The sequence below is a fragment of the Scyliorhinus torazame genome, chromosome 5 (genome assembly GCF_047496885.1).
Source record: "Scyliorhinus torazame isolate Kashiwa2021f chromosome 5, sScyTor2.1, whole genome shotgun sequence".
NCBI lineage: Eukaryota > Metazoa > Chordata > Chondrichthyes > Carcharhiniformes > Scyliorhinidae > Scyliorhinus > Scyliorhinus torazame.
In genome coordinates, this window is record NC_092711.1 from 319,280,255 (window position 1) to 319,301,719 (window position 21,465).

At 51.5% G+C, this 21,465-nt stretch overlaps 1 protein-coding gene across 9 annotated transcripts in view; it reads left to right on the forward strand.

Annotated features, from left to right (window-relative positions):
* LOC140421308 (uncharacterized) overlaps nucleotides 1-21,465 on the forward strand; it is an 834,768-nt gene that overhangs the window by 774,793 nt on the left and 38,510 nt on the right. For 7 of the 9 annotated variants that reach the window (XM_072505936.1, XM_072505941.1, XM_072505940.1 and 4 more), the window contains 3 exons: nucleotides 10,385-10,480; nucleotides 16,962-17,039; nucleotides 20,527-20,695. In XM_072505936.1, the coding sequence (XP_072362037.1) occupies nucleotides 10,385-10,480; nucleotides 16,962-17,039; nucleotides 20,527-20,695 (343 nt within the window). The remainder of the gene's footprint in view (nucleotides 1-10,384; nucleotides 10,481-16,961; nucleotides 17,040-20,526; nucleotides 20,696-21,465) is intronic. The other 2 variants (XM_072505943.1, XM_072505944.1) reach the window with 2 other exon arrangements.

A 21,465-nucleotide genomic window follows, 5' to 3' on the forward strand; every position in this document is an offset into this window, starting at 1 on the left:
TACCGCAATACCTGGTGTCACCACATTCACCCCCTGTTAAAAAAGAGCCCGGCGGGGTGATGGCCAGCGTTAATGTCGCCTTTCGCATGGTAGGACCAGGTATTGAGGTGCCGTGATGTCGAGGGTATTAGCAAAGTGTTCATGGTGCAGCAATCAGTCGACCGGGTGGCTTGGTCATCCTTCTGGAGCGTCTGGGCTTCGGTGGTGATCCTGATGGGGGTCCCAGCGGTTGCGATTCCGGGAACGTGGTGTCGTCCTCCCAGGCAGCTTCGTCACCCATAGGCGGTGCTGTTGGGGCGAAAAGTGGGCAGGACGGCTTCCAGTGTGGGAGGGTGACTTGTTCGGGCCGAGGAAGGGGCGGCGGGAGTACTGACCCTCCGGTCAGGTGTTGCGGGGAGGGTGGGGGTGGGGGCACTGGTGCGGAGGCATATGGGGCTCCTGCGGGCTCCAGGTCCCGAAGGGAGACCGTGTCTTGGCGGCTGTCCGGGAACGCTACATAGGCGTACTGGAGGTTGGCGTGCAGCAGGTGGGCCCTCTCGACCAACGGGTCTGACTTGTGCGCCCTCACATGTTTCCGAAGCAGGATGGGAGCGAGGTCCCGGAGGAGGACTTCCTGGGGAAAACAAGGAGACGTTCATGAGGTGTCTGATTTGTGGTAGTTCAGAGCAGCGACCGGATGGAATGGAGGGTGACTGGGAGGACTTCCTGCCAGCGGGAGAATGTGAGATTCCTGGACCGCAAGGCCAGCAGGACGGTCTTCCAGACCGTTCCGTTCTCCCTCTCTACCTGCCCATTTCCCTGGGAGTTGTAACTGGTCGTCCTGCTCGAGGCGATGCCTTTGCTGAGCAGGAATTGACACAGTTCATCACTCATAAAGGAGGACCCCTTATCACTGTGAATGTACGCGGGGAAACCGAACAGTGTAAAGATACCCTGCAGGGCCTTGATGATGGTGGTTGTGGTCATGTCCGGGCAGGGGATGGCGAATGGGAACCGGGAGTACTCGTCAATCACGTTCAGGAAATACGTGTTGCGGTTGGTTGGGGGGAGGGGGCCTTTGAAGTCCATGCTGAGGCGTTCAAAGGGACGGGAAGCCTTCATCAGGTGCGCTCTCTCTGGCCGGTAGAAATGCGGTTTGCACTCCGCGCAGATTTGGCAGTCCCTGGTGACGGACCTGACCTCCTCGATGGAGTAGGGCAGGTTGCGGGTCTTGATAAAATGACAGAGACGAGTGACCCCTGAGTGGCAGAGGTCCTCGTGGAGGGATCGGAGGTGGTCCACTTGTGCGGTGGCACAAGTGCCGCAGGACAGGGCATCAAGAGGCTCGTTCAGCTTCCCGGGACGGTACAAGATCTCGTAATTGTAGGTGGAGAGTTCGATCCTCCACCGCAAGATCTTGTCGTTCTTAATCTTGCCCCGCTGTGCATTATCGAACATGAAAGCCACCAACCGTTGGTCCGTGAGGAGAGTGAATCTCCTGCCGGCCAGGTAATGCCTCCAGTGCCGCACAGCTTCTACTATGGCCTGGGCCTCCTTTTTGACCGAGGAGTGGCGAATTTCGGAAGCATGGAGAGTGCGGGAGAAGAAAGCCACGGGCCTGCTGGCTTGGTGAGGGTGGCCGCCAGAGCTACGTCGGACGCATCGCTCTCGACCTGGAAGGGGAGGGACTCGTCGATGGCGCGCATCGTGGCTTCAGCAATGTCTGCCTTTATGCGGCAGACGGCCTGGCGGGCCTCCGTCGACAGGGGGAAGGTTGTGGACTGGATCAGGGGTCGAGCCTTGTCGGCGTAATTGGGGACCCACTGTGCATAATAGCTGAAGAAGCCGAGGCAGCGCTTTAGGGCCTTGGGGCAGTGAGGGAGGGGGAACTCCATGAGGGGGCGCATGCACTCAGGGTCGGGGCCTATGACTCCACTTCGCACTACGTAGCCTAGAATGGCTAGACGGTCGGTGCTAAACACGCATTTATCCTTATTGTAAGTCAGATTAAGGATATTCGCGGTCTGGAGAAATTTCCGGAGGTTGGTGTCGTGGTCCTGCTGGTCATGGCCGCAGATGGTGACGTTGTCAAGATACGGGAACGTTGTGCGTAAGCCGTACCGGTCGACCATTCGGTCCATCTCACGTTGGAAGACCGAGACCCCGTTCGTGACACCGAAGGGAACCCTTAAAAAGTGATAGAGCCGCCCATCTGCTTCGAAGGCAGTGTACTGGCGGTCACCATTACGGAGGGGTAGCTGGTGGTAGACAGACTTGAGGTCCACCGTGGAGAAAACCTTGTATTGCACAATCCTGTTCACCAGGTCGGCTATACGGGGGAGAGGGTACGCGTCCAGCTGCGTAAACCTGTTGGTGGTCTGACTGTAGTCAATGACCATCCTATGCTTCTCCCCGGTCTTTACCACCACTACTTGAACCCTCCAGGGGCTGTTGCTCACTTCGATGACCCCTTCCCTCAGCAGCCTTTGGACCTCTGACCTGATGAAGGTCCGGTCCTGGGCACTGTACCGTCTGCTCCTGGTGGTGATGGGTTTGCAATCCGGGGTGAGGTTCGCAAACAGGGAGGGCGGGCTGACCTGAAGGGTCGCAAGTCCGCAGACAGTAAGGGGGGGGGTATAGGGCCGCCAAATTTAAAGGTCAAGCTTTGCAGATGACACTGGAAATCCAGCCCAAGGAGGATGGCCGCGCAGAGGTGCGGAGAACGTACAGGCGGAAATAGCAGAATTCCCGGCCTTGGACAGTGAGGTTCGTTAGGCAGAACCCCTTTATCTCCACCGCGTGTGACCCGCAGGCCAGGGAGATCCTCTGGTTTACAGGATGGGTGACAAGAGAACAGCGCCTTACCGTGTCGGGGTGAACAAAGCTCTCCGTGCTCCCGGAGTCGATCAAGCACATCGTCACGTGGCCATTGATGGAGATCGTCGTGGTGGCTTTCGCAAGCGTCCGGGGCCGACTCTGGTCCAGAGTCACCGAGGCCAGCTGAAGTAATGGAGAACATAGAACATAGAACATAGAACGATACAGCGCAGTACAGGCCCTTCGGCCCACGATGTTGCACCGAAACAAAAGCCATCTAACATACACTGTGCCCTTATCATCCATATGCTTATCCAATAAACTTTTAAATGCCCTCAATGTTGGCGACTTCACTACTGTTGCAGGTAGGGCATTCCACGGCCTCACCACTCTTTGCATAAAGAACCTACCTCTGACCTCTGTCCTATATCTATTACCCCTCAGTTTAAAGCTATGTCCCCTCGTGCCAGCCATTTCCATCCGCGGGAGAAGGCTCTCACTGTCCACCCTATCTAACCCCCTGATCATTTTGTATGCCTCTATTAAGTCTCCTCTTAACCTTCTTCTCTCCAACGAAAACAACCTCAAGTCCATCAGCCTTTCCTCATAAGATTTTCCCTCCATACCAGGCAACATCCTGGTAAATCTCCTCTGCACCCGCTCCAAAGCTTCCACGTCCTTCCTATAATGCGGTGACCAGAACTGTACGCAATACTCCAAATGCGGCCGTACCAGAGTTCTGTACAGCTGCAACATGACCTCATGACTCCGGAACTCAATCCCTCTACCAATAAAGGCCAACACTCCAGAGGCCTTCTTTATAACCCTATCAACCTGGGTGGCAACTTTCAGGGATCTATGTACATGGACACCTAGATCCCTCTGCTCATCCACACTTCCAAGAACTTTACCATTAGCCAAATATTCCGCATTCCTGTTATTCCTTCCAAAGTGAATCACCTCACATTTCTCTACATTAAACTCCATTTGCCACCTCTCAGCCCAGCTCTGCAGCTTATCTATGTCCCTCTGTAACCTGCTACATCCTTCCGCACTGTCGACAACACCACCGACTTTAGTGTCGTCTGCAAATTTACTCACCCACCCTTCTACGCCCTCCTCTAGGTCGTTGATAAAAATGACAAACAGCAACGGCCCCAGAACAGATCCTTGTGGTTCGCCACTTGTAACTGAACTCCATTCTGAACATTTCCCATCAACCACCACCCTCTGTCTTCTTTCAGCTAGCCAATTTCTGATCCACATCTCTAAATCACCCTCAATCCCCAGCCTCCGTATTTTCTGAGAGTTCGAGTTCTGGTCGGGCAGCATGTGGCTGTGCTGGGGGCCTGAGGCCCCATCCAAGATGGCGTCAGCCATGGGTCGCACATGGAGTCCGGGGACAAAGAAGATGGCGGCAGTGAGGGACAAAATGGCGGCGCCCACCCATCCAGCGTGGTGGCCGGGGGGGCAAAATGGCCACGGCCGCAGATCGCACGCGGCCTGAGGAAAGGGGGGTGGCGGTGGGCTTTGGAGGGCCGTGGCCTGAAAGGGGGGCTGCCGATAGTCGCTGGAGGCCGCGGCCACGGCGCGGGCCTGGCAGACCCCGACATAGTGGCCCTTCTTGCCGCACCCTTTGCAGGTGGCGGTGCGGGCCGGGCAGCGCAGGCGGGGATGATTCGCCTGCCTGCAGAAGTAACAATGTTGTCCGGCAGCGGTAGCGGGCCGTCTCGCCGCGCAGGCTTGCGGGGTCAGGGGGAAGGTCTGAGGGGCTGCCGCAGAGGGGTGCCACGCAGCCCAGGGGGCCGCCGCGCGTCCGGGAGCAAAAGCCAGTGCGTTTTTATACACAACGTCCATGGACCCCGCCAGGGCCCGTGCCTCAGTCAGTCCCAGAGTGTCCATTTCTAGGAGCCTGCGGCGGAAGTCAGGGGAAGTCATACCTGCCACAAAAGCATCCCTGATCAAACGTTCCGTGTGCTCGTTCCCCGAAACTGGCGGGCAGCCACAGTTTCGGCCCAGCACCAGCAGCGCCCGGTAGAAATTTTCCAACGTTTCCTCGGGGCTTTGCCTCCTAGTCGCCAGCAGGTGACGAGCGTAGACCTGGTTCACAGGGCGGATATAGTGTCCTTCTAGCAGCTCGATCGCCGCAGCATAATTCTCCGCCCCCTCGATCAGAGAGTAGATCCCAGGGCTGACCCACGAGCGTAGAAGGTGCATTTTTTGTCTTTCCATGGGGGTGTCGGCGGCTGTGTCGAGGTAGCCCTTAAAGCACGCCAGCAATGTTTGAAGATAGCAGCAGAGTTGTCCGCGTGGGGGCTGAGCTGAAGTCACTCCGGTTTGATACGGAGATCCATCCCTTCACTGAAGCTGTAGCAGATTAAATTGATGCGCAATCAATTACTCTCAAGACAAGGTGAGTCATAACTAATAGGCTTTAACCTGCTAGAACTGTTCCCCAGCACCTTCGATACAGAACGTGAAGGCTGCTGGGACGGCATCGGTTCTTATACTCCGCCTCTCAGGGTGGAGCTATGTACATCAGCCAATGGTAGACTCCTGGGTCTAGCCAATGGTCATCCACCTCTCAGCTACCGCAATACCTGGTATCACCACAACACTAATGTGCAGAGGCTCCTCAATGTGATTATGATGCCCTTGGTGGAGGGAGAAGCGGAGGTAGTGGCAGCTATGGACGCGGAGAAGGCCTTCGACCGGGTGGAGTGGGAGTATCTTTGTGAAGTGCTGCGGAGTTTTGGGTTCGGGGAGGGGTTCATCAGCTGGGTCAGGTTGCTATATAGAGCCCCGGTGGCGAATGTGGCTACGAATCGGCGGAGGTCGGAGTACTTTCAGCTGTACCGAGGGACGAGGTAGGGGTGCCCCCTGTCCCCCTTGTTGTTTGCATTGGCAATTGAGCCTCTGGCCATGGCACTAAGGGAGTCCAGGAAATGGAGGGGACTGGTCCGAGGGGGAGAGGAACATCGGGTGTCGCTGTATGCGGACGACCTGTTGCTGTGTGTGGCAGATCCAGTGGGGGGGGTGGCGGAGGCCATGCGGATCCTAAGGGAGTTTGGGGACTTCTCGGGATATAAGCTGAATGTGGGAAAAGTGAGCTCTTTGTGGTGCTACCAGGTGAAGAGGATAGACGACCTGCCGCTGAAGAGGGCAGAAAGGAGCTTTCGATACTTAGGGATCCAGGTGGCTGGGAGCTGGGGGGCCCTGCACAAACTCAATTTGACGCGGTTGGTGGAGCAGATGGAGAAGGATTTCAAAAGATGGGATGTGCTGCCACTCCCGCTAGCGGGCAGGGTGCAGTCGGTTAAAATGATGGTCCTCCCGAGGTTTCTCTTTGTGTTCCAGTGCCTTCCCATTATGATTCCCAAGGCCTTTTTCAAACGGGTAGGTAGAAGTATCATGGGTTTTGTGTGGGCAAATAAGACCCCGAGGGTAAAGGGGGTGTTTCTGGAGGGTAGTAGAGACAGGCAGGGCTGGCTCTGCCAAATTTGTGCGACTATTATTGGGCTGCCAATGTGGCGATGATCTGTAAGTGGGTAATGGAGGGAGAGGGGGCGGCGTGGAAGAAGTTGGAGATGGCGTCCTGTGTGGGCACAAGCCTGAGGCACTGGCAACGGCACCGCTGCCGCTCTCGCCGACAAGGTACACCACGAGTCCGGTGGTGGCGGCGACGTTGAAGATCTGGGGGCAGTGGAGACGACACAGGGGCGAGGTGGGAGCTTCGGTTTGGTCCCCGATTCGGGAGAACCATCGGTTCGTCCCGGGAAGGGTGGATGGGGGGTTTTGGAGCTGGCATCGGGCAGGGATTAGAAGAATGGGGGACCTGTTTATAGATGGGACGTTTGCGAGACTAGGGGCGCTGGAGGAGAAGTTTGGGCTACCCCCCGGAAATGCTTTCAGGTATATGCAAGTTAGGGCGTTTGTGAGGCGGCAGGTGAGGGAATTCCCCCTGCTCCCGGCACAGGGGACTCAGGACAGGGTGATTTGGGGTGTATGGGTTGGAGAAGGCAGGGTTTCGGTGATCTACCAGGAGCTGAAAGAAGAGGAGGAGGCCTCGGTAGAGAAGTTAAAGGGCAAGTGGGAGGAGGAGCTTGGGGAGGAGATAAATGGGGGTCTGTGGGCTGATGCCCTGAGTAGGGTTAATTCTTCCTCCTCTTGCGCCAGGCTCAGCCTAATACAATTCAAGGTTACTCACAGAGCGCATATGACAGGGGCGAGGTTGAGTAGGTTCTTTGGGGTGGAGGATAGATGTGGGAGGTGCTCGGGAAGCCCGGTGAATCACGTCCACATGTTCTGGTCGTGCCCGGCACTGGATAGGTTTTGGAGGGGTGTCGAGAGGACTATGTCTAAGGTGGTGAAAGTCCAGGTCAAGCCGAGCTGGGGGTTGAGACTATTTGGAGTAACGGACGAGCCGGGAGTGCAGGAGGCAAAAGAGGCCGGTATCCTGGCCTTTGCGTCCCTGGTAGCCCGGCGGAGGATCTTGCTATTACGGAAGGACGCGAAGCCCCCAGGAAGCCTGGATAAATGACATGGCAGGGTTCATTAAGCTGGAGAGGATAAAGTTTGCCTTACGAGGGTCTGTGCAGGGCTTCCTCAGGCGGTGGCAACCGTTCCTAGACTATCTCGCGGAGCGTTAGGAGGAGGTCAGCAGCAGACAAAGGGTGGGGGGGGGAGGGGGGGGTCTCTTTCGGGGAGGGGGGGGGAAATTCGGGTGGGTGGGGTACCTTTGACTGTCATTTGGGGGGGTTACTGTATATGGGGAAACCCAATGTGTAAGTTTTGTATAATTTTTGACTGATGCGTTTGTGTTTCTTTCTTTTTGTTACTGGGGGGGCGTTGTTCAAAATTTTGTTGGAAAATTTGAATAAACATATTTTTAAAAAAAAGAAAAATAGAGCCTATCACATTCCAAACTCACCCCACCACCTTGTACCCCTGCCGGCATCATCCACCAACTTCCCATCCCCTTGACCCACCCTAATGTCACAATTTCTCTCCCCTGTCACTCTTTGAACCTCTATTCCCCATTATCCTGAACCTTGTTACGATCCACCTCCACCTGCTTTCCCTCCCCTCAGAACCAACACCAGTTACCCTCCCCAAGCTTACCCCGATCCTGCCCCTCTTGTTATCGGAGCCACCTGCCCAGTTCCGCTTTGTGACCGCTCAGCCTCCCCCTCCATACTCTAATTTCACCCCCAGGACCCCACTGTCAACACCACTGACCCCCATCCTCTGAGACACTCTCTCTCCAACTTCCCAGAGCACCCTCTCTTCCCTACTTCGTCCGCCTCCCATGTCCCAACTGAGCGTAGCTTTTGCTACTGACACTCGATATGAGTAAAGTGTTGCGAGGGCACCAAGAAGGTGGCGTCTACTGAAAGTCATGGAAGAAGTGAAGCTTGCCAGGTGTACCCCCCCCCCCTTAAATACAATTGTTAAACTGAACATTGTATATTCTCACTGACGGGGAACTTCATGTGGAGGCACCTTCCATATAGTGGGGGAAGCACATGGGCAGCATGGTGACACAGTGGTTAGCACTGTTGCTTCACAGCTCCAGGGTCCCGGGTTCGATTCCCGGCTTGGGTCACTGTCTGTGTGAATTCTGCACGTTCTCCCCGTGTCTGTGTGGGTTTCCTCCGGGTGCTCCGGTTTCCTCCCACAGTCCAAAGATGTGCAGGTTAGGTGGATTGGCCGTGATAAATTGCCCTTAGTGTCCAAAATTGCCCTTAGTGTTGGGTGGGGTTACTGGGTTATGAGGATAGGGTGGAGGAGCGGACCTTGGTTAGGGTGCTCTTTCCAAGAGCCGGTGCAGACTCGATGGGCCGAATGGCCTCCTTCTGCACTGTAAATTCTATGATAATCTGTAATGTCTGTACATTCCACTCTATTTCATGGTGGACAAAACAGTGTCAAGCCATTTATTTCACCCAACAACAACTCTGATGGCAACAGGAACACTGCATGGGGATTATAGCCTCGGAATCAGACGGGCATCGCGCCGCCCCAAAGGTGCGGAATGCTCCGCATCTTTAGGGGCCGAGCCCCAACCTTGAGGGGCGAGGTCGGCGCCGGACTAATTTCCGCCCCGCCAGCTGGCGGAAAATGCCTTTGTTGCCCCGCCAGCTGGCGCGGAAATGACATTTCCGGGCGGCGCATGCGTGGGAACGTTAGCGGCCGCTGACAGCTTCCCACACATGTGCAGTGGAGGGAGTCTCTTCTGCCTCCGCCATGGTGGAGACCGTGGCGGAGGCGGAGGGGAAAGAGTGCCCCCACAGCACACGCCCACCCGCGGATCGGTGGGCCCCGATCGCGGGCCAGGCCACCGTGGGGGCACCCCCTGGGGCCAGATCGCCCCGCGACCACCCCAGGACCCCGGAGCCCGCCCGCGCCGCCTTGTCCCGCCGGTAAGGTATATGGTTTAATCTACGCCGGCGGGACAGGCATTTTAGCGGCGGGACTTCGGCCCATCCGGGCCGGAGAATCGAGCGGGGGCGCCCGCCAACTGGCGCGGCGCGATTCCCGCCTCCGCCGAATATCCGGTGCCGGAGAATTCGGCAACCGGCGGGGGCGGGATTCACGCCAGCTCCCGGCGATTCTCCGACCCGGCGGGGGGTCGGAGAGTGTCGCCCCAGGGGCGTCATTCTCCGACCCCCCGCCGGGTCGGAGAATGGCCGTTGGCCGCCGTGAATCCCGTCCCCGCCCCCGCCGAAGTCTCCTGTACCGGAGATTGGGCGGGGGCGGGAATCGGGCTGCGCCGGTTGGCGGGACCCCCCGCTCAATTCTCCGGCCCGGATGGGCCGAAGTCCCGCCCAGAAATTGCCTGTCCCGCCGGCGTAAATCAAAGCTGGTATTTACCGGCAGGACCAGGCGGCGTGGGCGGGCTCCGGGGTTCTGGGGGGGGGCACGGGGCGATCTGGCCCCAGGTGGTGCCCCCACGGTGGCCTGGCCCGCGATCGGGGCCCACCGATCCGCGGGCGGGCCTGTGCCGTGGGGGCACTCTTTCCCTTCCGCCTCCGCAACGGCCTCCACCATGGCGGAGGCGGAAGAGACTCTCCCCACTGCGCATGCGCGGGAAACTGTCGGCCGCCGCTGACGCTCCCGCGCATGCGCCACATTTCCGCGCCAACTGGCGGGGCACCAAACGCCATTTCCGCCAGCTGGCGGGGCGGAAATCCCTCTGGCGTTGGCCTAGCCCCTCAATGTTGGGGCTCGGCCCCCAAAGATGCGGAGCATTCCGCACCTTTGGAACGGCGCGATGCCCGTCTGATTGGCACCGTTTTGGGCGCCAGTCGGCGGACATCGCGCCGTTGGGGGAGAATTTCGCCCCTGATGTGGACATCATTGTTCCAACAATACACTTTTCCCGCTTTCATGCCCATTAAAAGTAGAGGGCAAGTCTGCCCCGATGACTGATCTCCGACTTACCCTCCTGTCACGGTACTGTTGCTCTGGCACCAGAATTTCGCAATGACAAGACGTTGCTTCCGGTTTATCTAAGTTTGTGCAAGTGAATGGAAACATTTCAAGTGAATACAAATATTAAGTGATTTTTTTCTTTTCTCCCACAAAGCAAAAGTAACTCAAAAGTATAGTTTGCCCCACAAATTTACAGATGAAGAGATGGTTCAGAATAGCATCAACAAATTACAGTCGGAACAATCACAAGGTTTGTGTGCCAATAATTATTTTCTACTGCTTAGACATTGGGAAATGGAACTTCCTAGGGGGTGGCATCTTTGAAAAGTTATGTGCCCATTTATGGGTCCATTTTACTGACTGTGGGAGGAAACCGGAGCACCCGGAGGAAACCCAGGCAGACACGGGGAGAAAGTGCAGACTCCGCACAGACAGTGGCCCAAACCGGGAATTGAACCCGTGTCTCTGGCGCTATGAGGTGGCAGAGCTAACCACTGTGCCACCGCAGCGTGAAACTTTCCAATTTTTAATGTCACTCTGATAACAAAAAAATGTACATTCAAAGAAAAATTTATTGTTGGGCGGGCCTCAGGTTGCAGAGCTAAAAGAAGCAAATTGCAATTAGACACCAGAAATTCCAGTCCGTTTGAATTTTAAAAAGTATTGTTCAATTCTGATGCTTTGTGGACTCACAACATAGAATCATAGAATTTACAGTGCAGAAGGAGGCCATTTGGCCCATCGAGTCTGCACCGGCCCTTACAAAGACACCCCACTCAAGCCCACGTATTTACTCTATCCCCATAATCCCACTTAACCTATTATGGACACTAAGGGCAATTCAGCATGACCAATCCACCTAACCCGCACAACTTTGGACTGTGGGGGGGTACCGGGCACCCGGAGGAAACCCACGCAGACACGGGGAGGATGTGCAGACTCCGCACAGACAGTGACCCAAGCCGGGAATCGAACTTGGGACCCTGGAGCTGTGAAGCAACAGTGCTAACCACTATGCTACCGTGCTGCCCTAACATTTATTAATTTTGGAATGTAACTGCATGAGTTTCATCGACCAAACAAACTCGGAGAAAATGTTCAATTTACCTTTAGCATCAAAGCGGAGAGAAAAAAATCATTCGAAAAAGTAGAAAGTAAATATTTTCAAGTCCTACATGAAATGCAAATTCAATTTATTAAAAAGAGGCACACAAAGAAAAATGGCAATTTTCCAATCGAAGATCAAAGTATTAGCAACTGTACTTTGAATTCATTCTTCTCCATTAGTCTTCTAACGGAACATAATTTTTTCACACATCAATGATGGTTCAGTAATAAGTTACAAAAATGATGCAAATCCTGCCTTTGTTTTGTAATGCTTCATAAATAGTATCTTCTGATTAAGTCGGTGTAAAAGCCATTCCTCGTGTATCATTAGTAGGGAGGTGCTGGTAATCACCGGCATCAAAGTAGATATGGAAATTTTAATTCCTTGAAAACATTTATGTGTAACATGTTCATTTGGTAAAAGGAAGTTAGAAATTGCTAAACAAACAAAGGCCGGTTCATCCGGTCCACCTTCTACCATCCAATGAATACAAGTAAAATTGGGTTGTTGATTAATCCCAGCAAGCAATTTTCGTCAATTATTCTGCAAAAGAAAGAACTTTTGCGCAGGCACACACACATGGTGATTTGAAGGAGCAGACAAGTGGACCATATTTATTCTTTTACGGGATGTGGGTGTCACTGGCAAGACCAGCATTTGTTGGCCATCCCTAATTGCCCTCTAACTGATTTCTTGTGAGGGCAGGTCAGAGTTAAGCACATTACTGTAGGTCTGGAATCGCATGCAGGCCAGATCAAGAGAGATTTCCTTCCCGAAAGGCCATTAGTGAAGCAAATGGTTGTTTTTTACACAACATTCAATGATAGTTTCATGGTCAGCTTTACTGGGACTAGCATTCAGTTCCAGGTTTTATTAGCTGAATTTAAATTCCGCCAGCTGCAATAGTGAGGTTTGAGCTCATGTGTCCCACAGCATTAGCCCGGGTTTCTGAGTTACGAGTTCAGTGATATCACTTTCAGGGGTGGACATTGCTCCCAATGTGTCCCTCGCAATGTGTCCATCCCAATGTGTCCCTCCCAATGTGTCCGTCCCAATGTGTCCCTCCCAATGTGTCCCTCCCAATGTGTCCGTCCCAATGTGTCCCTCCCAATGTGTCCGTCCCAATGTGTCCCTCCCAATGTGTCCGTCCCAATGTGTCCGTCCCAATGTGTCCCTCCCAATGTGTCCGTCCCAATGTGTCCCTCCCAATGTGTCCCTCCCAATGCCTGGCCAGTGCATTTCCTCCTTAACTTAGTTTAGTATCGTAGAATTCCTACAGCGCAGAAGGAGGCCATTTTGCCCATCAAGTAGTCTTCATCAACCCTCTGAAGAGTATTCTACCTCGGTCCACTCCCCCCGCCCTATCCCCATAACCCCATGCATTGATCATAGCTAATCCACTTAATCTGCATATTTTTGGTTTGTGGGAGGAAACCGGAGCACCGGGAGGAAACCTAAGCAGACACGGGGAGAACGTGCAAACTCCACACAGACAGTCACTCAAGGCTGGAATCAAACCTGAGTCCCTGGTGCTATCAGGCAGCAGTGCAAAGCACTGTGTTCCAGCGTCCACAGCACAGATTGACGATCTTTAAATTGAATTAATTCCTGCTCATTTTGTTTTAAATCTGCCGCCCCTTAGCCTTAAACTAAGGCCTCTCATTGCAGAATTCCAATAAGGGGAAATATCTGCTCAACATCTACCCTGACAATCCCCTTTAGCAATTTCTATACCTTAATTCCCACTGCACCCATGATTCACTGTGTGCAGCCTAGTGTGGATGTATCTATCATTCCTCCTCTCATTCTTCTAAACTCCACTGAGTATGGACCTAAATTGTTCAATTTCCCTCCATAAAATAAGGACTGGATTCTCCATTTTGTGCTGACGCCGGTGTGGAAACAGTGGCGATTTACGCCAGAAGAAATGGCGCAAAAGCTGCACCTCCGTCTGGTGGGAGGTGAGCAGGCACACAGTGTAAAGCCCGGCTTGATCTGCGGATAGGGCAGGAAATTGCCGGTCCGTGGCTGAGCATGCGCACGGCGGCGGCCTAAAGTGGTCACGCGCAGACCCGGCCTCCCACATACTGTCCCCCATTAACCCCCACTCTCCAACCCCGGACCCCCCTCACCAGTGCCCCCAGCCCCCGCCAAAGCCCCGTCTGCCTGCGGAACGGCTCCCCTCCCTCCCCCGCGCTGGACTCAGTCCGCAGCCGCCACGCCGGGATCACGAAAAAGAAAAGGGTAAGTGTTCCACGACGTTGTGAACTCGTCCCATCGGAGGCAGAACATCGGGGGAAGGGCCTCAGGTGACGTCCAGGGGCCGTCCTGACTGCGTTCGCCATTTTCGAGGGGGCGGAGCAACGCAAAAGCGGCACCGGGCTTCACTGGGACATTGCAGCAGGCTAGGGATGGACATGTGGGCATGAGAGTCAGGTGATGAGTCAAAATGGCAACAACAGGAAGGTGGTCCGCAAAGCTGTTGGCAAAAAGACGAGTGGTAGTTGGAGCGGATTCTATAATAAGGGGAACTGATCACATCCTTTGCAAACAGGAGGAAGAGTCCCACATACTATGTTGTCTGTCCGGTGCCAGGGTGAGGGACATCACTAATCAGCTTGAAAGGATATTGGAGTGGGAGGGGGAGGATCCAGTTGTTGTGGTTCACGTCGAGACAAACAACATCGGCAAGAGTAGGGCAGAGGATTATCAGGAACTAGGATCAAAATTAAAGAACATGTTCTCAAGGGTTATAATCACTGGATCACTATCCGAACCACGTGCAAATTGGCATTGGGTTGACAAAATTAGGGAAGTAAACATGCGGCTACTTGAGTAGTGCGGGAAAGAAGGGTTCCATTTCATGGGGCACTGGCATCCTTGTGACCACCCTATCTATCCTTTTTGCTAGAATACTTGCCCCAGGTCGGTTGAGGTGGAGAGCGTCCCTACGGTACAGATCCCTCCTTTCCTGAACCAACGGCGGGTTGAAGAAGGCCAGTGAGCTGACAGCACAAATAGAGAGAAATAGGTGCGATTTTGTGGAGATTGCTGAAATATCGCCACAGGAGGACCGGAATTGGGAGTTGAATATCCAAGGGTATTCAGTATTCCGAAAGGATAGACAGGATGGAACAAGAGGTGGAGTTGCTTTATTCGTTAAAGGCGACATCAAGGCTGTATTGAGAAATTATATTGGCACTAAGGGCCAAAATGTGGAATCGATCCGGGTGAAAATAAAAAACAAGGGAAAAAACTCATTGGGAGGAGTAGTTTACAGGTCCCCAAGCAATGCTTTCAATGTGGGACACAGTATAAATCAAGAAATAATGAAGGCTTTTAAGAAGGGCACAACGGTAATCATGTGTGATTTTACATGCATGTTGACTGTATTAATTAAATTGGCAAGGGTAACCTCGAGGGAGATTTCATAGAGTGTATGAGGGATTGTTTCTTAGAGGAATATGTTATGGAGCCAACCAGGGAGCAGGCTATTTTAGATTTAGTATTATGTAACGAAGAAGGGTTGATAAATAGTCTTGTCATTAAGGATCCTCTTGGAAGGAATGTTCACAGCATGCTAGAATTTCAAATACAGATTGAGCGAGAAAAGACAGAGTGCCACTCTAGAGTTTTAGCGTTGGGTAGAGGTAATTATACAGGCCTGAGGAAAGAATTGTAGACTGGGTAGGACAGTTGGGTAACAATGGCAGATGTTCAGGGAGATATTAAACATCTCTTAATTAAAGTATATTCCTAAGAAGAAACTGAATTTAAAAGGGAGATAAACGTTCCATGGCTAAACAAGCAAGTGAAGGAAGATATAAAGGCAAAAACTAAGGCATACCACACTGCAAACTCTAGTGGTAAACTGGAGGATTGGGAGAACTTTAAGTTTCAGCAAACAGCTACTCAAAATAAAATCAAAAGAGCTAAGATGATCCTCAAAAGGAAGCTAGCAGAAAACAAACACTAATACCAAAAGATTCTATAACTATATAACGAGGAAGAGAATAGCTAAAGTAAATGTTGGCCCTTTAGAGGATGATACTGGTGAGGTAATAATGGGGAGCACAGAGATGGCGGAGGCACAAAACCAATATTTTGCCTCTTTCTTCACAGTAACTAAACGTTTTCCAAACACTGCAGTTAATGCAGAGGAACTTGGTGCAATTACCACCACTCGGGAGCCAATATTGAAATAACTAATGGGACTAAAGGCAAATGTGTCTCCGGGATCTAATGGCCTGCACCCTAGGGTATTAGGGAGGTGGCAGCGGAGATAGTGGATGCATTGGTTATGATATTTCAGAATTCCCTGGATTCTGGAAAGTTCCCGGTGGATTGGAAACATGCTAATGTGACGCCCCTATTCAAAAAGTGAGAGAGGCAAAGAGTAGGAAACTACAGACCGGCTAGCTTGACCTCTGTGATGGGGAAGATGCTGGAATCAATCATCAAGGAGGAGATGACTCAACATTTGGAAAGACAGAGCTAAATCCACCATTGTCAGCGTGGTTTTGTGAAGGGTAAGTCATGCTTAACAAACTTGCGTGAGTTCTTTGAGGGCGTAACCAGCAACATGGATAATGGGGAACCTGTGGATGTGGTATATCTAGACTTCCAGAAGGCATTTGACAAGGTGCCGCGTAAAAGACTGATCTAGAAGGTCAGATCACAGGGGATTGAGGTAGAGTACTTATCAGATTAAGGATTGGCTGACTGACAAAAAGCAGAGGGTCGGGATAAATGGGTCCTTCTCTGGCTGGCGAACTGTAACTGCAATGGATGGAGTGAGGGGAGATTGTGCGGGAAATGGGTCGAACCTGTTTGAATGCCCTGTTAACCGCAGGTGGGAGGAAATCTCAGTTAAGGGACAAAGCAGACATGTCAGAAGCAGCATTTGCGAAGGTGACATCATTAGAACAGCTGCGACGGGGGCAAAAAACTGGAAGAATGGCATGGAGTCCTTGCAGGGAACGGGGTGTGAGGAGCTGCTGTCAAGGTAGTTGTGGGAATCGGCGGGTTTGTAAAGAATATTGGTGGTCATTCTATCACTGGAAATGGAGACAACGAGGTCAAGGAAGGAAATTGAAGTGTTGGACCATGTGAAAGTGAGAGAGGGGAGGACATTGGAAGCAAAATTGATCATTTTAAAATTTTATCTGGACACCAAAGAGAAATCTCCTCCTGTTCTTCACATCGCACCATGAGGTATTTAATGCCTAGCCGAGAGAGCGGATGAGGCCTTCTTTGAGCGCATGTCGAAACAAGGCACCTCTAACAGTTCAGCGTTTCTTCTCAGGCAAAACTAAATGTAAAACCAACTCAAAAGAAAAATAAAATCAGGGGCGGCACGGTGGCGGAGTGGTTAGCACTGCTGCCTCACGCCACTGAGGACCCAGGTTCAATCCCGGCTCCGGGTCACTAACCGTGTCGAGTTTGCGCATTCTCCCCGGGTCTACGTGAGTCTCACCCCCACCAAAAGATGTGCCGGTTAGGTGGATTTGTCAAGCTAAATTGCCCCTTAATTGGAAAAAATTATTGGGTACTCTAATTTTATAAAAGAAAGAAAATCACTAATCTGCAACAACATTTCAATGGTCTTTTCTTGTACTAACAGGTAGAAAGCTGTCCCATTCCATGCCAGATGGTGAAGCGGCTAATGAGAACAAGGAAGAGGTGACAGGACCAGAAATAGGTTAGAACACTAGACATCTATGTAAGCATTTATCTCCATTTAGACATTAAAGAAACATTAAAAATGAGAGTTAAATCATCGTAAATGATCTAGTCTATCAGTTGGAAGGCTTAAGATTAGGAAAGACAAAAATTGAAAGGGAAAGGTTAATTTTAAAATAAATATAAGAGAAAATCTTGGTCAGGATTTTACTATGCTAATGACAGCAACATGTTTGGAATATCAAATCTCTCCCCAAAGATTAAAAAAGACGACATAATTTTAAAAAGCATTTTTTTTTCAAAGCCTGTTTACCTTTATTTAGCTTCTATCTTAATGCAGTCATAGAATAGGATTATAGAATGGTTACAGAACTGGAGCTGGCCGTTTGGCCAGTTATGTCTGTGCTGGTCCTGAGAGAACAGTCAACCTGGTGCCCCTCCACTGCCTTTTCTCCAAAGCCCTTTTCAATCATGATCCAATTTTCTTTTGTAAGCCTCATTTAAACCTTCGTCCACCACACTCTTGGGCAGTGCATTCCAGTTCCGAGCCAGTGTCTCCAGGAAAATGGTTTTCCTCATGCTGCCATTGCTTCTCTTGCCAGCGATCTCACACCTCTGTCCCTTGATTCCCGATCCTTCCACGAATGGGAACACTGGGAGGAATCTTACAGAATTTAGCAAAGTGCCAGGCTCAGACTGAAAATTGGTGTGTAAGTCTCCAATTGCACAAGACAGTCCCCCCCCCCCCCCCCCAAATATTGAGCCTCTTAAGCAAATCGAATGAGTGGGAGGGGGTCTATGCCATCACTCTGGGTGGGACGGGGGTCACATAGAGCTGAAAACTGGCTCCACAGAGGTCAGAGTGCCATCGGTAAAGGGATCCCCAATCAGCGATGCAGCCAAACGTCCTTGAGGATCCATCACAGAGGTATCAGGGGCTCTCTCCCCCCCCTCCCCACCCCCCCCCCCCCCAACCCCCCATCCTCCGCCCAACAATCCTTGCCCATATTCCCCTTCCTTACTCCACATTCGTGGCCGGCATCACAACCCCCACCAACACCACGGAGGTATAGTCGGCACTCCTCCCACCCACCCTCAGTTTGAGTTGTCTCCCTCCCCCCCACCCCCCACACACACATCAATGCACCTCCCCCCAAGAGGCTCCCACGAGGGCCTGCCCTGGCACTGCCCCCTGGCAAAGTTTGGCACTGCCAGGTAGGCACTGTCTGGGCATGTCCCTCTACCCCCCCCCCCCCCCAAGGGGCCATACTTCCCTCTGCACCCCTGGAGGGATCACCTCGACAGCTCCTTGCCGGCCAAACCTGTTGAGAACCTCACCGACGTGACATCTTGTCGGTGAGGAATGTATATTTAGTGAAGGAGGATCCTGTATCGGGGTGGCCCGCTAATAATATTTAATTGAATGGAAAATCTTTTCAAATGACATTCATGCCCTGTGTGAGCGTGAATATCGAGACCCTGCCAGCGAGGGGCAGGGCAGAGCAGACAATGGGGTCTCTCCAGCAAGAATCGCCTTTCCCGATTCCTGCGGGAATTTCTTCCCGTGGCGCCGATCCCGCGGCTCCCAGTTTCTCCCTATCTATGCTGTCCACTCCCCTCTTGATTTTGAATACCCCCATGAAATCTACTCTCAACCTTCTCTTCCCCAAGAAGCATAGTTCCAACAGCTGTAGTCATTTCTTTTGCTTTCTGAAAATTGAGAGTGGAGCATTTGAAGTGTTTTAACCTGTCTGCTCTACTGTGTCTAAGTAGTTCAACGTGATTGCTTGCTGTCATCACTGCTGCTGCATGCCATGCCATCCCCTTTAGATGGGGCCATATGTAACTTTCCGTCTGGAAAGGAGCATTCCCTGTCACAGAGATCACGTGGTTTCTGTGGACTATTTTACTCAAGGTCAGCAAAAGCCATTCCTTCACCACTGACTGCAAATTACAGGCCATAGTTCTTTGATTTTACTTACAGGAAATATTGAAGTAATGCAATCATCATTTCACCAAAACAAACCGGGAGCATCTCATCCTGACCGTAAATCAGAAGATGAAAGTTAATAGAAAATTATAATTCTATAATTTGCATTTTCTTCCGTGTATTAAGGATTGAGCTGTGAGGTTGCAAGTAAGAATCCTGATAGGGCTGTGTGTCTCCAGCCAGTGAAGCACTGTTCCCAGCTCATACCAGTCAGAGTTAGCACTTCTCCGCTTAGCCCACTTAGCAGGTGTAAGACAGGAGCAATTCATACCGATTTAGCAATGGGACAGCTTTCACCTCATCCCTTTTCTTGGAAGGGCAGCTGAAACATGCATTCTCCTCTTAAAGCATAAATGCCCCTCTTAGAAATGTTCGATGATGGGTGAAGTAGGTGACGTGACCTGGTTCCCTCTCTGGCAACCAACTAAAAGTTTGCGAAAAACATTTCTGTTGAACTGAAGGAGCAAGAAGGCTCCATCGTCCCACCTAACCCCAAAGGGCTTTCCTGAGGTCATTGCCAAGCTCCATTGTAAGAGTGGCTCTGACTACAGCCTATAGGGTCCTTTAAATTCCCATCCAGAACCCTGAACAAAGAAGGCTGAAGTGTTACCATCCTCCACGCGTGAAGATTCCTTGTGGGCCCAGCCATGCGGGCAGCAGTGATCTTTTTTTAAACAAATTTAGAGTACCCAATTCATTCTCTCCAATTAAGGGGCAATTTAGCGTGGCCAATCCACCTAGCCTGCACATCTTTGGGTTGTGGGGGCGAAACCCACGCAAACACGGGGAGAATGTGTAAACTCCACACGGACAGTGACCCAGAGCCGGGATCGAACCTGGGACCTCGGCGCCATGAGGCTGCAGGGCTAACCCATTGCGCCACCATGCTGCCCCGGTAGCAGTGATCGTGCCTGTCAACCAGTGATATTGCATTAGGTACAATCCACTCCACCAACACACACATGGATTCAGTTACACATTTGTAACTCAAATATCTTGAATAGATTCTCATTACCACTTTTAATTAAAATGGGGAGACTGTGGTGAAGTGAGGTTTTTAATGGGAACATTGGGCAGAATGTAATATTGGTGATAGAAGTCTTGGCCACTTGCTGGAGAATCGGTGGGAGCCCCATGTCACTTTCATTCGGAAATCCTCCCCCCCCTCTCTGAGTGTCTCTGAGTCTCCATTGGGAAGAACATCAGAGAAACCTGACAGGGCTTGCTTTTCGGGCTCCCCACAGTTCACTGAAATGAGACCCTTAAATGGGTATTAATTTCCCGCTTCTGCACTTCCATTGGGCAGCAAGGCAGGTACCATGCCTTCCTGCCCCTGACTTCATAGAACGGAAGTGGGAGGTGGCAGGATCCCCACCCTGCACCTTCCTGCCTGATGAATGCCCGCCTCACCCCCAAACCCGGCATTAGGGGGGGCATTAAATTCCGCCATTATGTCCCTTTTTTACAGCCCTGGGAATGACTAATATGATAATTTTCTCTTTCTTGGCTTTCATAGAATTCATAGAGGAAAATGTTCCCAGATCTAACCAGAATGAATCCAAACAGTCCCTGAGAGACATGATAGAGGATCTAATCGCTGCCAGCCTAATAGCTGTCTTTGTCATTTTAGCTTTAATTGCAATGTTCTACACGGTTTCCTTTGTCAGAGCCAAAGAAAAAGAAAAGTAAGTATGTTTGACATTGAACTAAATTGGTAACAGAAAAGGAAAACACAAATAATCTTTTGTATAAGGTTGCCTGGTTTCCACAAGGAACTTTCAGTCTACCTGCACTACCAGCTGCTTGTTTCAAAGACCTGGCCCATATATAGCAGGCTGAATGACCTCCTTCTCAGCTGTAATGTTCAAATTCACTTTGATCATTGCAATTTTTAAAGGGATTAATTAGTGACATGGCGCAGCAACATCCAGGTTGATGACTCTCCGTCTCTTGCCATCTTGCCCGCCAGACTGTGTCAGAAAATCCTACCCTCAGTTTCTGGCCTCTCAGATTGAATCACCTGGGATGGATGTAGACCAAATACTTCACCATTCATTGGCAGCGGATAGTCCAGAGATGTGCAGCCGATCAGATTGAATCGTACGCTAGCCCAACGTCCACAATCTACAATCATGCGGGCGCAGTGTACTGTGTTGGAAATTCCTTTCTCATCATTCACGATTCAGATCTTGTGGCGTGCAACAATTTCATTATCACCTGTATCATCAGCAGCAGTTTTTTAAAAAATGATTATTTCATTGGATGTGGCCTTCGCTCTTAAGGTCTGCATTTATTGCCCATCCCTAATTGCCCTTGAACGGAGGGGCATGCTCGACCATTTCAGAGAACAGTTAAGAGTCAACCACATTGCGTGGGTCTGGGTAATATATAGCCAGACCAGGTAAGGACAGCAGATTTCTTTCCCTAAAGGATGAGTATTAGTTTTTTTACAAAA